The sequence below is a fragment of the Kwoniella europaea genome, chromosome 1 (assembly GCF_036810445.1).
Source record: "Kwoniella europaea PYCC6329 chromosome 1, complete sequence".
In the NCBI taxonomy this organism is placed as follows: Eukaryota; Fungi; Basidiomycota; class Tremellomycetes; order Tremellales; family Cryptococcaceae; genus Kwoniella; species Kwoniella europaea.
The window spans coordinates 16,103,422-16,120,034 of record NC_089487.1 but is presented as its reverse complement, the minus strand read 5'-3'; the positions used below and the strand labels follow the sequence as shown (position 1 = coordinate 16,120,034).

General features: G+C 43.1%; 7 protein-coding genes across 7 annotated transcripts; 5 read left to right on the top strand and 2 right to left on the bottom strand.

Moving 5' to 3' along the window:
* Positions 1–198: 198 nt before the first annotated feature.
* On the top strand, positions 199–2,232 carry V865_006133 (serine-tRNA ligase; the record flags this gene model as incomplete). Its single annotated transcript, XM_066229893.1, has 8 exons — positions 199–217; positions 302–415; positions 527–759; positions 893–1,338; positions 1,429–1,528; positions 1,629–1,848; positions 1,918–2,054; positions 2,125–2,232. 8 exons carry the CDS (start codon positions 199–201, stop codon positions 2,230–2,232), a joined length of 1,377 nt encoding a protein of 458 aa, XP_066085990.1.
* Positions 2,233–2,620: 388 nt separating this feature from the next.
* V865_006132 (uncharacterized protein) lies at positions 2,621–4,089 on the top strand (the record flags this gene model as incomplete). Its single annotated transcript, XM_066229892.1, has 4 exons — positions 2,621–3,217; positions 3,379–3,498; positions 3,622–3,829; positions 3,932–4,089. The coding sequence occupies 4 exons, from the start codon at positions 2,621–2,623 to the stop codon at positions 4,087–4,089; spliced, it is 1,083 nt and encodes a 360-aa protein (XP_066085989.1).
* A 237-nt stretch (positions 4,090–4,326) lies between these two features.
* On the bottom strand, positions 4,327–6,557 carry V865_006131 (uncharacterized protein; the record flags this gene model as incomplete). Its single annotated transcript, XM_066229891.1, has 4 exons — positions 4,327–5,221; positions 5,315–5,644; positions 5,723–6,420; positions 6,504–6,557. 4 exons carry the CDS (start codon positions 6,555–6,557, stop codon positions 4,327–4,329), a joined length of 1,977 nt encoding a protein of 658 aa, XP_066085988.1.
* A 362-nt stretch (positions 6,558–6,919) lies between these two features.
* Positions 6,920–9,160, top strand: V865_006130 (uncharacterized protein; the record flags this gene model as incomplete). The annotated part of the gene is made up of 9 exons (XM_066229890.1): positions 6,920–7,135; positions 7,214–7,436; positions 7,505–7,617; positions 7,679–7,768; positions 7,837–8,136; positions 8,201–8,327; positions 8,443–8,710; positions 8,866–8,968; positions 9,035–9,160. The coding sequence occupies 9 exons, from the start codon at positions 6,920–6,922 to the stop codon at positions 9,158–9,160; spliced, it is 1,566 nt and encodes a 521-aa protein (XP_066085987.1).
* Positions 9,161–9,753: 593 nt separating this feature from the next.
* On the top strand, positions 9,754–11,195 carry V865_006129 (uncharacterized protein; the record flags this gene model as incomplete). The annotated part of the gene is made up of 5 exons (XM_066229889.1): positions 9,754–10,278; positions 10,350–10,451; positions 10,516–10,656; positions 10,727–10,849; positions 10,917–11,195. The coding sequence occupies 5 exons, from the start codon at positions 9,754–9,756 to the stop codon at positions 11,193–11,195; spliced, it is 1,170 nt and encodes a 389-aa protein (XP_066085986.1).
* Positions 11,196–12,030: 835 nt separating this feature from the next.
* On the top strand, positions 12,031–12,787 carry V865_006128 (uncharacterized protein; the record flags this gene model as incomplete). The annotated part of the gene is made up of 2 exons (XM_066229888.1): positions 12,031–12,552; positions 12,716–12,787. 2 exons carry the CDS (start codon positions 12,031–12,033, stop codon positions 12,785–12,787), a joined length of 594 nt encoding a protein of 197 aa, XP_066085985.1.
* Positions 12,788–13,102: 315 nt separating this feature from the next.
* V865_006127 (uncharacterized protein) lies at positions 13,103–14,224 on the bottom strand (the record flags this gene model as incomplete). Its single annotated transcript, XM_066229887.1, has 1 exon — positions 13,103–14,224. The coding sequence occupies one exon, from the start codon at positions 14,222–14,224 to the stop codon at positions 13,103–13,105; it is 1,122 nt and encodes a 373-aa protein (XP_066085984.1).
* Between the last annotated feature and the right edge of the window lie 2,389 nt (positions 14,225–16,613).

The following is a 16,613-nucleotide window of genomic DNA, read 5'->3' as shown; positions in this document are numbered from 1 at the left end:
GGGAGGTGTCAGGGTGATAACGATAATTTCCGCTCGGTCCTAGTCTCAGTGGTGTGTGGTTGTGTATCAAGTGAGTGCGAAGTGTTCGAGTCACCCTTGACAAGGTGCATATTCCTTTCTTCTTCACCACAAAGCACCTGCTCTGCTCTCAATCTCCCTGTGGCGACCCGAATTAGAACCTAGAGTTACTTAGAGAAGATGATCGATCTTATTCACTGTGAGCTATCCTCCTACCTCTGTCACCTAATAAGCAAATTGAAGGGAACATGAAGCTAACCCGGTAGTCTACTTCTCATCCCAGTCCAAACTGAGAAAGGAGGTAATCCCGATGTCGTCCGTGAATCCCAGAAGAAGAGAGGGGCAAGTGTGGAATTAGTCGATGAGGTCATTGAGATCTTCGGCGCTCACAAGCAAGGTGAGTGTGCAGAACATACCTTCACTACAAGTTCGAGACTCGAGTGGAATTGTGCCCTTTCCTTCATTGACATGGGTGATGACATTGCTGACCTTGATGTATATATTGCAGCCCAGTTCGAGAAAGAAGGTGCCCAACGTGAATTGAACGCCCTTCAAAAAGAGATTGGACAAATCAAGAAAGCCAAAGGAGATGCATCAGAGTTGTTAGCCAAGAAAGCAGAATTGGACAAGAGGATTGCGGATTTGGTTACCAAGACGAACGAACTGGTCACGCTGAGAGATAAGAAAGCAGGTTTGATTGGGAATATCGTTGATGAGAGGAATGCTGTTTCGATGAATGAGGTGAGTTGGCCATGGATTTATCCGGTTCAATAAGATATTGAACGGTCATCTTGGACCAAGTGACGTGCATTTTATCGAGAAAGGTCTGGTCGTTCATATGTTGGTTCTGACATATGGTGAATGATTAACGTAGGATGACAACGCCATCCTGCGAGTATGGCACCCCGAGCCCAACCACAAAGGTAATTCCGGTACTGGTCTAGCTTTAGAAGATAAATCGGAAGGTATATTATCTCATCATGAGGTTTTATACAGATTAGAAGCGTACGATACCGATAGGGGTGTCAAGGTATTTGGACATCGTGGTTTCTACTTGACCAACGATGGTGTAGATCTCAATCAAGCTTTGATCTCTTACGGGTTAGATTTCTTGAGGAAAAAATCTTACAAGAAAATTCAACCTCCTTTCATGATTAAAAAAGATATCATGGCTGCCACTGCTCAATTATCCGAATTCGACGAAGCGTTATATAAAGTCACTGGTGATTCGGAAGATAAATATTTGATTGCCACTTCGGAACAACCAATCTCAGCTATGCATATGGATGAGAATATCCCTCCTCAGAACTTACCTTATAGGTGAGTGACAACGGGCGATCTGTGATCCAGCTCGAATTTCCTCTGGTAAGAGGGCGATATAGCTGATGTGAGTACTCGACAACACCGCAGATACGCTGGTTACTCTACTTGTTTTAGGAAAGAAGCTGGTTCGCACGGTAAGGACACTTGGGGTATTTTCAGAGTACATCAATTCGAGAAGGTCGAGCAGGTGAGTTGGGTTTCATAGTACAAATTGCCAAATAGCAATGCCTTCCATGTCCTCTTTTCCAACTCCACGTCCTTCTTGCTGACTTCTATTCGCTTTATAGTTTATCATTTGTGAACCCGACAACTCCCCTGCCGAACTCGATCGAATGGTAGAGACCTCTCGAGAATTCTACGAATCGCTTGAAATCCCTTACAGAGTGGTCAACATCGTCTCTGGTGCTTTGAACAACGCCGCTTCGATCAAATACGATTTGGAAGCTTGGTTCCCCTTCCAAGGTGAATACAAGGAATTGGTCAGTTGTTCAAACTGTACAGATTATCGTGAGTGATCACCCTCAATTATACAAACAATTACTATGTTCTGACCTGACTCGGTGAATGTGGTTGCAGAATCAAGATCATTGAATGTCCGATTGGGATTCAAGACTAAAGATACTAAAGTCGGTTTCGTACATATGTTGAACGGTACTTTATGTGCTACCGAACGAGCTTTGTGTTGTATCGTTGAGAACTACCAGACTCCAGAGGTGAGTCATCGCTTTTCATCCTCCTTGCGAAAGATCAATTTGCTGATTGGCATGATGTCGGAAATCGTAGGGTCTTCGAATCCCCAAAGTACTTCAGCCATATATGCAAGGAAGAGAGTTCTTACCTTATACCGCTGAGTTACCAAAGGGAACTACCAGTCAAAAGCAGAAGAAATAAGATCATGCGGAGAATGATGAGGATCATAGATCACAATCAAAAAAAGTTGATTTGGGCAATAGATGATTTGACATGCATCTGCGTATATATAGCCATGTCATTAGAGCATATCTGGCCTCTCTGCCTTCAATGCACCTTATCAACTGGGTGTAAATATGTCTATGCCTTATGCTGTTGTATATACTGTATGGACAGCCAAAGCGGGAGACAGACGCGTTGAAGCGTTGAAGATTAGTTGACGCGTTCGCAATCTGAAACATTATGAACATCCTCCACTGTAATTTTTCATTCATCAACATACTTTTTTCTCCTGCCGTACAAAATCATTCGAACAGTGGACAGTATCGATCCTAAAGAGGAAAGGACGAGAAGAGAAAAGGACAGAACCATGGATTCTCCACTATTACCTCAATTCAACAAACAGAATCTAGACGATGTTTCCCTTTTGGAAGATCCTTCTTTACTCGCTGATCTAAGTATGGATTCAGACGTTCATTCTTATGCTTCTTCGTCAAATCAGAATCATCAACAACATCTATTCACCAATGATCAGCGAACTCTGGGACAGCGCCCTTCCATATTCTCATCGGCTTCCTCTAGCTCGCATCCGTATTCGTACCCCCAGCAGAAGACAGTGAATATACGACATGATGGAGATGGGGAGGAAACGCCAATTAAAATTAGTAAACCTCAAACCAAACCTAGATTCTCGTTGTTCGCTCCTACTCAACCTACCACTTACGATGATGAAGACGAAGATGAAAATGAAGATGATGATCAGACTATACATCATTCAACCAACCTTCAGCGACGAGATGATGAAGCAGCAGAGGATGAAGTCGAACAGAGGCAGAGGCGGAGACAATTGTCGCTAGATAATAATAGAGAAGATCGATTGAGGTCTAGTCTGTACGAGCTGAGAAAGATGAATGAGGTTTTTGAGGGTGTCATAGGTGCGTTGGAAGGTGTAAGAGGACATAACCAGGTGAGTAGGGGTTCCGATTAGATTGGATGATTTGATGAGTCTGTATGGTATGGTATGAAATGGTAGCGGGAGGCATGTCGTTTTTGGAACTGTGGAATGATTATCATATTTTTTGAAAAAGGGAGGTCGTTGCTGATTTATTCAAATCATCATTCACACAGAGACTGGCCGAAAGAGTTCGACAGACTTCCGCACTGTTAGATGAATACACAGCGATAATGGGCCAGGCGGAACATACCCAGCAGTTGTTATTGAACACGAAATGGACAGGTAGTACAGATGTGAGTGAATTGTCAATGTCCAGCGTAAAATGCCTCTTGTCACCAATTAGCTGTTGCTCACCTCATGTCGCTCCTCAACATTGCCGACGCTCATCATACTAATCTTCACTTCCTTCTCGATAGGACGCAGAAGCTATAGCGGCCATCGAGCAAGCTCGTCTGCAAGCTATCGAACGTGCAGAAGAGGAATCGCGACATGCGGCTGAACAAACTCAACTAGCAGAGGAAGAGAGGGAAAGGAGGATAATAGAGAGGGAGAGAGCTGAGGCGTCAAGTTCGAGGGGGGCGAGAGGTAGAGCGGTATCGAGGGGTACTGGATTGAGAGCAAGGGGTGAGTTTCTCATCCTCCTTGGATGTCCCTATTCCCTGGTGATGAAATCCGAAATGAATCCTTTGGAGAATGATCTGATCTGGTTTATTTCATCGTATATAGGAACAGGTATACCACGTCCTTCCGTCGCTACTTCCCGTCCAACGTCTTCTACAACAGGTATCAAACGAGGAACGACCTCGACGACAACTACAAGAGGAGGTGGGGGATTGGGCGGTCAGTATAATCATGTGAAAAGTAGTGGTTATGGACCTCGATGATTTGGCACAAGATACAGGACTCCCTTTTTGGGGTTTTGGGTTTTACAAGAAAGAGAGAGGATAATTTAGATTTAGATCGATTATTCATTGTTATATTATATGTTAACTGATATGACAACCTGTATCATACAAGACTTCAATCTAGGAGCAGTATTACGGATAAATGAGGTACATACACTATATACACAAACCGAGATCGCCTTTATATCCCAAAGCAATCTCAGACTTTTCTTCGACCTACTGACTTATACAAACATCCCTAACTTGATCACCCAATTGACTATTTCTAAACCTCTTTAAACCCTGGATCAAATCCTTATCTTCTTCTGATAGATCTTGATTTGGATTCTGATTTTTATTTTGATCTTGCATTTCTTCATTTTGCTTACCCTCGTCAATCTTTGTCTTTTTCGATTCTCTTTCTCCCTCTTCATCCCTCATGGTTGATCTTGGGGTCGAAGTCGGACTAGGATCAGAATTCAACATTCCCAATTTCCTTTTCATCAACCCTACGAAAGCTTCACCAGGTTTAGATTCGTTATGTAATGCGAAATTGAACATTTCCCTTTCCCTCTCTCTCGATCCAGGTATATGTCCTAATCTTCTCTCCAGTCCCTTGATCACAAATTTACCTGAACTGTCTACAACAGGTTCGCATTTGGGGAAGGTCATACGGGTCAAATTGATCAATTCGAATGGGTTCAATAATCGATTTTCTTTCTTTGGCTGTTGCTGTTGTTGGGCCGAAGCTGGAGCAGGTGATGATGAGGGTTGATCAGATAGAGGTAAAAGAGAAGCTAACGATTGATGTTGGTGACTGCTGCCATCAACATTCACTTCTTGCTCTTGCTCTTGCTCTTGATCCTGATCCTGATCCTGATCTTGATCGTTGGCACCATCGTTCAAACCTGCTTCTTCGAATGCCCGCATATCGGCTTCGTGATCTTGTTCTTCCTGAGTTTGAGCTGGAGGTGGCTGTTGCTGAGACTGTTCTTGAGAAGTAGCACTTTCTGATTGACCGGCACTTATGAGGAGGGAAGCGAATCTAGCTGCATATGAGGTATATAAATCCGTTTGAGTGAGAGTGGAAGGTGCATTTGGATCATTCTGATGTTGGAATGAGCTCAATAACCTACAAGATATCCGGTAATTTATCAGTATATTTTCGTTTCGTCTTTTGATTAGGATATATGCTTGTTGTGATATGGGAATCGAGTAAACTTACCAACTTCCAGCTCTAAGCGGCTCTACTAAACCTTCCATCCCCTTTTCCCATTCTTCCTGTTCACCTTGATTTTCGCCTTCGTTATCGTTGTTATTCTGATTGTCATTATTCTCCTTTTCCTTCTCTTTCAGTCCCTTCAGCACATAATCATTTTCGTCCTTTGCCATCTCGCAACCTGGAAAAGTCGCACAAGCTAGCTGGATTAATTCTTGTCCTCCCAGTAACGGCGTCGTGATCGAATAAGGATCGAATCGATGCTTATATGAATTGTATAGAGACAATTGAGTGATCGAAGCGGTCGGTGGAGCTTGACGGTATGCTACTTGTAGCCTGAGCCAATCCAAGCAACAGCGACACCAATGTCAACTCTCCTACAAATATAAGAGATAAAGTTGAAAGTAAACCCACCACCCACTGGCTCTTCCGGGTTCCTGCATATTCTCCAGATCTTCCAACCCTCTCAACTTATTTCTCCTCTGTCTGAAATACTCTCTGATCTTATTCCAGGGTCTACCTGTCTTCTCAGCCAAATATTCTAATTGTTTCTTACCGGGATTAGGATTTTTCGCATATGCCTCTCTCAAAATAGCTATCTGCTCGTTAGGTGTCAATTTCGGCGTGATACTTTTCTGTTTGCTGCTTCTTGGTATCGGTAGACCATGACTGTACTGGGGAGATGAAGTAGAGACCGAAGATAATCGTGATTTAGGGAATGTAGGTTGTCTGGGATGATGTTGTTGCGGTTGTCTTATTTGATCTTCACCAATACCATTTATCTGAGACTGTTGATGCTGGTTTTGGATATTCATATCAACATCCTGACTTTGATTTTGGTCTTGGGTTTGGGTCGAAGAATTGGCTCGTGCTTCTGCTGCAACAGCGGCTTCGAGGGCTTGAGCTGCTACTTGATTAACCAATTCGGTTTGCATATCTGTATCTTCGTGATGATCATTCTCCTGCTGCTGCTGCTGTTGTTGTTGATTCTCTGCATCTTGAGCTGATGATTCCTGCTCTTGCTGGTGAACTGATAGTTCGTCAGCCGGTATATGTTCATTTAACGTCGTGTGAGTTCGTTCCGGTGAAGGGTATTCGTCGGCTATATTCGACTACGAGTACAATGGGAGATACAAGATGTTGGTCAGTCAGTAAGCTGGTGAACTGATATTTCCGCACAGGTTAGAGGACTCACAGCATCTTCTGGTCCTTTCGGAGAAGATATATGTACGTGCTTCTCACTATCCATTGTTATGGACTTGATATGTGGAGGTATGTGGGATCTTCTGTAACTGTTTGTGGGATCTCGTCGGGAGGGAGAATGGATGATAAATTCAAGCTCGAATAAACAAACAAACCCAGATGGGAAGAGAAAAAGATGGTTGACTGATTTATCCTTATTTCTGTGAATTGATTATTTTCGTCATCTATTTATTTCCATTTTATCCCATCCCACGTGATCTCACCCGTGCCTGGAATGAGGATGATTTTGTTTTTACCGTTGGAAACTGAACTGAAAATGTTCATGAAAGTTAGAACTGCATCAAGACTATCTATCTGTCTTTCTGTGTTTGACTATACCTGTCTGTACACCTCAAATACTCAGCAACAATGGCAACTCTACTTCCCCCGCCCAAAAGGCAGAAATCCAATTATGCCAAATCACTCGAAAAGCCTGTAGCGCCCGAACCTGAGGTACCAATTCCATCGATCGTCGTACAGTTCAAATCTTCAGAAGATGGATCGAATCTCGGTCCAGCGATCAATCTCCCTGCTGATACGGGTAGAGACGCCTTGCAGATGCTCGTGAACAAGTTGAGAGGAGAGGTAAGCTATACTTTCTCCTTTTGCTCTCCTGGAGCAGGCATGGATTTCAAGCTTATGTCGATGAATATTGAATGATAGACCGAAGATCCATTACCTTATGCTTTCCACCTTGTACCTAAAGTACCAACCACTTCGACCTCTACTCAATCTGCCAGAGTGCAGATTAACAACTCCATCCAACTGGATGCGCTGAAAACTCCAGGAACGACCTTGTCGCCTGAAGATGTATTTGAGTTATGGTGTGAACCTCAAGCTGTATTCAGAGTGAGGAGCGTGGGGAGATGTAGTGCTACTCTGAGTGGTATGTTGGCTCTTCCTTCTTCAAGCCTGAGTTTCTGCTGGATACTTGATTGATATTTTTATTGATAGGTCACTCATCGCCTATATTGTGTTGCGCACATTCACCAACGGGTAAATACGCTGCTACTGGTTCTGGGGATGCTACGGCTAGGATATGGGATATGGACACTGAGACGCCAAAGGTAGGTCAGCTTGACGTCATGACATAGTCCGGCAAAGAAGCTGATTTTCGATGTGTTATAGTGGACGTTGACGGGTCATAAAGGGTGGGTGTTGTGTGTTGAATGGGATTCGAGGGAAAAGATATTAGCTACTGGTGGACATGATGGGCAGGTAAGTCATCTATTGCTTTGTTATCACTTGATGGAATGAAAAACTGATGTGTGTCCCGTACGACTCAGGTCCGTCTATGGACCCCCTCAACAGGTCAAGCATACGGACAACCCTTATTCGGCCATACCAAATGGATAACATCCTTAGCATTTGAACCCTTACATCTAGTCAAATCAAATTCACCTTCACCTAGATTAGCGTCAGCCTCGAAAGACGGTACAGTCAGAATATGGAATACCTTAACGCGGACGATAGAATTCGTCTTGACGGGTCATGCGGCCAGTGTGAATGTTGTGAGATGGGGTGGTGAGAATGTGATATATACGGGTAGTAGTGATAGGACAGTTAAAGTTTGGAGTGGTGTTGATGTGAGTTCAAATCGATTGTTTCTTCTGCTTGTTCTTCGAGGAGCTGAACTTCAGTATGTGACAGGGTAAATTGATAAGGACACTGAATGAACATGCCCATTGGGTGAATACGATGGCTTTGAGTACCGATTTCGTATTGAGGACTGGGCCGTATGATCATACCGGGAAAGTACCAAAAGATGATGAAGAGGGTGAGTGAATATATGGCCCTTGCTTCTGTCTCCATCTTTACTCTCTTAGCTATTTCAGTTGATCATGGATGTCATGATTGAGATCTTGAGCTAATTCTCGTCCATTTTGTGCTAGCCAAAACACTCGCCCTCGAACGATACAAAAATGTCATTTCCACTCAACCCGAAACCCTCATTACTGGATCAGACGATCATACCCTTTTCCTATGGCCTGATCAAGCTTCATCTTCCTTTTCTACTTCAGCCACGCCTAAGAAACCTCTAGCTAGATTGACAGGTCACCAGAAACAGGTCAATCACGTTGCTTTCTCGCCTGATGGACGGATGATTGCGAGTGCAGGCTTCGATAATGCTGTGAAGATCTGGGAGGGAAGGACTGGAAAGTGAGTAATTGTGTTTGCAGTTTTTATAGACTTTCCAGAAATTATTCTCTTCAGACCGGGTTATACGGAAGGGGAACGATCACAAAGTGTTGCTGGATGCTAGTCGGTGAATTGTACTTGTCAGAAGTAAATACTGATGATCATGGTTCCACTAGGTTCGTAGCCAGTCTGAGAGGTCACGTAGCGGCCGTTTACAGGGTAGCTTGGTCAGCGGATTCAAGGATGCTAGTCAGTGCGAGTAAAGATACGACTTTAAAGGTGAGTATCGAGCTGGCTCGAAGTGTGACACGGGCTCTAGCTGACGATATCTTGTCTCTTGAATAGTTATGGAACTTAAAGACATACAAAATCAGGATCGACTTACCTGGACATACGGATGAGGTGTACTGTGTCGATTTCGTAGCTGATAAAGTTGTCAGTGGAGGTAGGGATAAGACCGTAAAGATGTGAGTGAACGTCGAGATGTGCTGCTTTATCGGACCGATGCTGATACTAGTCCTTGTTTAGCTGGAGGAATTAGGATGATGGAAATGGTTGCTGTGCTGTCACTCTCTTCGGATATGGTATCTCGACACCCTTGGTGGTATGATATATTGATACACTGCATATAGACCACATGTAGATCAGATCTATATTGACTGATAGTACTGATTAGATCATATACTGAGAACACCATAGCGTGTTGGCAAAGTGACGGAATAACTAAGCCTATCATGTTCTTGCTTTTCCCACCAGATGGAAGTAAGAACAGCATTGGTCAGAATAGGCCGGCGCCTTTGGGCAATGCTATCACGTTCCCTGCGTTTAAACCTCAAATGACTTTGGGTCGATCTAAGTTGACGTCAACTAATCAAAAATACTAACGCACGGACCATAATCCGAGATCACATTTTTCGATGTTCTTAGGAAAGACAATTTCAACAGACTACTCAACATGTCACGATGTCCATCTTACCTTTTTATCATTCCCAACACTCCTTGTAGAACCCATGCTCTAGCCATATGGGACCTAGTACAAGCTTACTGTTCGGATATAGACGATGATGACCATCTCACTCACTTCTACTACTTCATCATTATCGCCCTCCGATATGACCCAAATTCACCTGGATCTACCTTCCCCACCTGCTTCGCAAAATCGATTAACGTCCACTCCTACCTTTACAACGGAAAATTACGATCGTCTCGATGGTCTGATCCACCACATCCCTTCGACTACTAGTGTTCTGACTTCCAATGTGGAGAATCATGGAGACGTTGTATGGTGGATCGTAAGATTATGGACTTTATCAGTACCCAAAATCAAGTCATATGCTAGCGAGATGGAAGGTTCACGAGTTGTGTATGAATCGAGATCTCAAGACAGCCATGATGGGAGTGATACCAAACTAGACTCCAATGAAGATGAAAGAGAGGGAGGAGATTTATATGATGAACATACCAGACAGCTTTTCATACAGGCTATTCAAGAAGCTCAAAAGATGGTTCAAACCCAGCAATCTCAAGAGAGAAAGAAAAGTGCGGAGATCGAGATGATTACCTCCAGCAGCAAGACAGTATTCGATCCTGTGAGTCGATGATGGTTCTGGGATGCCATCCACTGACAAAACACATATTTGACTTCTTGCGTGAATTCAAGTTGAACGCTACTCATATGGATGTAATCCCATCTGTCGATTCACTCGTTCATGCTTGGACATTCGGTAAGGTCAGTCTTGATTTTGATAATGACATATTCAAAGTAAGTACATGTAAATACGATTTCATATTTCCTCCGTGGACAAATTCCTAATTGGTATATTCAGATGATCATTCAAACGGATCAAGGTGCATTCATCCTCCACCAAACTATGAACAATCAAGAGAGATCCGAGCTCCAAAACACGCATGCGGACGGTACTGTGGAAAAGCCGAGGACGGATGAATTGAGCTACTGGTTCGCAAAAGTATGATTTCTAACCCAAGCTTTATATCATAGATGACAGATGAGCTGATATGAATGATATATTGTCATAGCTTCTCGAGCATGTTCGCGATCATCCCATATCCTCTATACCAATCAGAACACCTACGAGAGGACCAAAATTCGATTTAAACCCGCTCACGTCAGCTTGTAGGAACGCCATCAATATCGAAAGGGTGAGTCTTCATCTCATTCTGTACTCATAGTTGTCTTTTGCTAATTGATGATGATCCTCGGTTGTAGAGAAACATAAAAGATTTCAAGAGGAAATACGACGAAATGATGAACCAAAACATCAATCCCACTTCATCTACAGAAGAGGAGGTAGATGAGCAGCAAAAGTCGGAACAGAGATGGAAGAAAGTGAATGATTGGATGGAAAGTCACTTCAACGGCAAGAAGGACAGAGAACAGAAACGATTAGAAATGGAAAGGAAGACGGTTTGGGAAAGGTTGAGAAGTGATCAAGAGAAAGGTAAAGTTGAGAGAAGGAAGGTCGAGGACAACAACAACAGGATGTGATACGACCGGTCAAGTTGTCACTCTTCGTTGGTGGGAGTATCAGCGATAAGATTACTCGATCTCGATCTCGGGATGTTGTCGATACCTATCAACAAAAACATACAGATGGGAATGGTTCGTCTAGAGGGATCAGAAAAACTCAGTCTGGTACTAATGGGATCATATGCTCAGAGGGTTCGATCCTCAGTAAGATCTTTCTTCCTGCAGGTACAGCGATAGAAGAGCTGATGTAAGCTTCATGTGTTTTAGAGAAACAGAAAAGTGTACATTTCGATGCTTCGGCCAAACAGTAAAGTGTGATGGGTTTATCGTATAGTAGACTGCTATAAGAAGAGCAAATTTGATACTGTAGAGTAGGACGAGATTGATGTAGGCTGATTCACTTTGTATACGACCAAGATAAGTTTATGGCTGAGCGTGATGATACCCATATGTCATGTCAGGTTAACCGGGTCATCCTTTGAGTATTGATCATTTTCATACAAGTCTGGGGATCGAGCGCAAGAGCCAATCACCCAAGTTGACTGTTCTCCTTGGGCTGTAAACGTATATACATGCAAACAGTCATTCAAACAAGATCCAACTTCTTCTTACATCCCACATCAGCTCAGCTTCACAGCCTCGAACTCAAGGTCGTATCTGATTTTCGTCACTTGACCATCTTCAGTCCTAGACCTCCTTAATCACATCAGCCAATCACCCACTGTCAGCTCACCACTCGAAAAGCTACGAGCAATACAGTAATAAATCCGTTCAATATACTCTCGTCAGCTATCATCACCCAAAAAACCCTCTCATTTCACCTCTTTACCAAACTTATTTTCGCTAGATCATCATGCCCCGATCTGAATCCTCAACACCATCGTCATTATCCCTCATCCGCTCATCCAGAGCTCGTTCCAACCCTTATCCCAAAATCCAGCCAAAAACCAAACCTAGTCCTAACAAACAAGGAGATACCAGTCAAAAGGTCAAACAAGAATATTTCCACGACATGGAAGATAGAACAAGTGATCTCGTTCCTTCTTCATCACCTTTTCCTTCTCCCATTAGCTCAACAGAAGAAGGAGAAGATGAACTTGTTTCTGAATTTGATTTAGGATTGGATGAGGAGAAACCGACTTTCAGCGACTCGGACTTTGAATCGACCAGACCGAAGAAGAAACTCAAAACCAAGCCAAAACCTGGCACACCCAAGAAAACAAGCAATGGCGGTACACCTCGAAAGACCGGTGGAGTGGGTAGAGCATGGACAGGAGAAGAAGATTGGATTTTGTTTAGGGAGTTACATCCAAAGGTAGGGAAACCTGATTGGATGGGTGTAGCGAATAAAGTAGGTAATGGAAGGGATTCAAAGGTGAGTCCGCCGCAGTTGTAACAGTTCAATCCATGTCATCTCTTCTCCGTCCTTACTACCTCTGTGGTGGAATGGGACGAAGTCTTTTCGAACGTTGTCAGTAATTAGCTATGTATACAAGAATCGGAGCTGACGTGAGATTCGCCACATCATTGTCAAGTAGTCATGCCAAAATCGATATGCCTTGATTTCAAAGAAGCTCGAGGGCATCATCAAATCAATTGGAGGGGCTTAGAATGATACTCTCAGAGCCTCGTCAATCATATGAAGGAAATGGCAAGTTGAACGATATTCCTCTTTTCTGCAGTGATGACTTGCAAAACACTCAGTACGGTAGTTCTATATTTTATGAAATTCATCGCAACATATATGGGAAAATTATGAGTCGTAAAAGATCGTTAAAGTGATGGGAGGTGTATAATATGGTATCATATGTAAATGAACATGAATATCGTATAACTGTGAATCCCCAAAATGACGATGATGAAGTTGAAGGAAATATTGCTATAAATATGGAACTATGACACATAGATATCTCTAAAACCGAAGATTATGATCTGTGACTACCGTTATTACCAATTTTGAAAGCATCCCTAGCGAACTTCATGACCTTCCCTACTCCATGTGAATGATGTCTGTTATTCGGATCCAAATTATTACTACTGTTCGTATTCGTATCGGAATTTACATGTAATCCCAATCCAAGTGATAGTGGTAGATTCTTGTTGCTAAGAGATACAACGCGTTTATGCTTTTGACTTGCCGTACTGCTATTCAGCGTTGATGCTCTCGATCTTGATCTGTCGGTGGTTGAACTCGAACGAGATAAAAGGGAATGCTCAAATGTAGATGTTCTAGTAGTAGGCGGTCTTGAGATTGATCCATTTAAGAATTCAGTCATTGTTAATTGATTTTCAGTGTTATCGAAAGATGATGTATTGAATTTGAGTTTTGATGATGTTCCACCTAAACCATAGATCTCACTTATACTCAAACTTGGATTCGGTGAATTCTCCATCCCATGTCCCTGTCCATGAGTATGAGTATTATATCTTGAATTTTCTTCTTCTAGAAAGGTCCTCAAGGAAACTTGTTTGAGTTCAGGTGTGACCAAAGCGAGTTTCTTCATATCAACATCTACGTCCATGTCCATGTCCATCCCATTTTCATACTCTTCGTCATGGTCATTTCCAATATGGGCGATATCTTCGAACGACGTGACTGAATCGCTAAGCGGTGATCTAACTACCCCCGGTGCTTCCCTTAAGAAAGTAACCAGATCCACGTCGAGTTCAGTTGATGAAGGAAGTATGGAAGGGACCATTGATAAAGGTGAATTCTCAATTTCGTCCCATGATGGATCGATCGTCGATGATATAAATTGAAGTATATCCATCCGGGGTCCACTCGTATTCGAGTTTTCTACTTCCACGCTGGATGGGATAGAAGGTAGAGAACTACCTCGTCGTGGATGAGGTGCACTGGATGATCGTCGCATGGATGACGAGCAGGTTGAAGATGATGAAGAGGAAGAAACGATGAATGGTGTACTTGGTGAAGAGGGGATTAAGGTTGGCTGGGAGATACGTCGTTCTTCGAATGACGAGGAGGTTATGGTGGATGTGGATGACACAGAGGGTCGGGAGGGGATGGCCAATGGAGGGGAAGGCATGGTGGGTGTATACTTCACTGGATATCTTGCTATGGGGATAACAGGAAAGTAGTGGGAACGAGTGAGTTTGATAGGAATAGCAATGGGAATGTTGATGAGAAGAAGGAAAGTAGTATCCGATTCTTTGGGCTGGGTTGTTATATATAAAGATATATGTAGAAGGTGTATTCCCAGATCCAATTCTATTCAGTTTTAGATTCAATTCAATTCCTAGAAAAAATGAGTGACATACTCGTTCATCTGAGAAGCAGAAGCAGAAACAATGCATCAGAGTCAAAGTCAATTGTCTAACTTTAAATCCGTATCTCCTCCGCTGGAATGCCCCTTCGTTTTCTGTGCAGATCTTACGGAAAATCTTAAGGTACAGAAAAGGTACACGGAGTAACTTGGTATTTTGAACATGTGTAAACATTCTACTAGTATTCTACAGATACCTTGATCGGTATGTAAGCGGAATGGAACGGGAATCGATGTCTCACTTTTGACTTCTGATTGCCCTCAATTTCCTTCCGAAAGACCAAAGCTCGTAGTATCGTAGCAGGAACGACGTCACGTTCCTTAGTCTCGTTAAATCTTACTGAATTGACGTTATCCTACTGAATGCAAAATCTACCAGAAGGAAATCTTATACCCGTGTGATGCTGTACTGGGACGTTACATAAGACAGTGGAAGATACAACTTACATCTTTCCAGCGGAGCTGGATATACATGTAAAAGGAAGAAGAGGAAGCTTCCTTTACGAGACATCGAGTCATGTCTCCGGTTCTATGAGTCAATAAGGTGAACATGTAGCGAAATCCGACTGAACCGCTAATGCTTTCACCTTTGTTCAATCCATTCCACAAATAGCTTTTGACTGCGTACTGAGAGGTAGCGATTTAGGGTACTCAACTCTATGGTTTCGGTTTTCGGACGTAAGAAAAGACAAGTCAGAAAAATTTTGCCGCCAAAACGAATGTTTGGTGCCTGTAGATCAATTGGGTAAGTTTGTCACCTTTACGTTCCGTGCATTTTCCAAAAAACTTCTTTCAAATATCCTATTTAGGCAATATTTCTCCAATCGACAGGTCCAGCATATCACTAAGTGCCGGCCGTCCCAGCAAGGTAACGAGTCTAAAAAAAATCCTTAATCTCCTTAGCGTTCCGGTCCGACCTGGACTTGGGCTTGGGGTTTCTTTCGCTAGCTACTGTATGTCTCTGTCAAGAAGTGAAGACTGATCTGTCGGACAGTACCGCTCACAAAAATGACAAGCCGCATCCACATCAGCCTCAGCCTCAGCCTCAGCCTCTGCCTCTGATTTGATCTCCGTCTTACTTGATAGGTGAGACACGATTCCAACTCGATTCTTATGTTTATGGCTCTTAGAGTTGGAATGGCTGTAACGTATTCACTCTTGAGCTTGAGCAGATACAGATGATGAACGATGGACGGAATAGGTTGATATGGTTTTGTGGTGTGGCTACTTGAGTCGGGTCGAATAGTGCACCTGTTCGGCGGGATTGTGTGCCTTGCAAGCGATCGTACGTGATATCATAGCTAGCATTGTAATCGAGATCATCTCAGGTTTATGCGGGATACAGCGGAGGACACCGGATTGCGCTTTGTACAATAGGAGGGATCTCATCGTCCTATGAGGGAGTCGCTTTTGATGATATCGCAAGTCAATTCAGGGCTATAATAAGCATAGGAGAAAACACAAGTAATATTACTATATTCTGTAGGTGAAGACCAAGACATGTCATTTTGAGAGGTTGTCAGCGAGACTTTTGAGCTCCTTGAGGTCTTGATGGTACCAACCCTGGTTGCGTATCAATCATTTAGGCGATGTGGATCCAATCTACCTGATATGGATCGATATGACCCCAGTCAATGTCCTGTTTACTGCAATGCTCCATCCGCATGACTCGACCACGGTGCTGTCTGAACCCCTGCTGCTCTGCAGACAGCACGGAGCATTTAACCATATACCAGGTGTACTCTCTCAAAACGCCACAATCACCTGGTAGGAGCATATCGTGTTTTTCTGGTTTCGATGTGGCAGTAATGAGCATTATGAGCGCGACTTGTTTTTGTTTTTTGTTTGTTGTTGTTTTTGTATTTAAGCAGCGATTCAGGGAAACAAGATTAGAACAGTTTGGCAATCCACTAAACAACACCAAATCAATCAGTTGTTGATGCTCGTGCGTGAACATGAACCTCCTTTATGATTTCATCAATCATCATTAGCATCATCAGCATCATCAGCATCATCAGAACAATCGCACAGACCATCGTACCAAGAAAGTCATATCACACTCATTTGCAACTACGACATCGAAACATCTCATCATATCTATATCTACCTCTCCCCTCTTCGTTCCCATCCGAGACAGAGACAGCTTGTCACG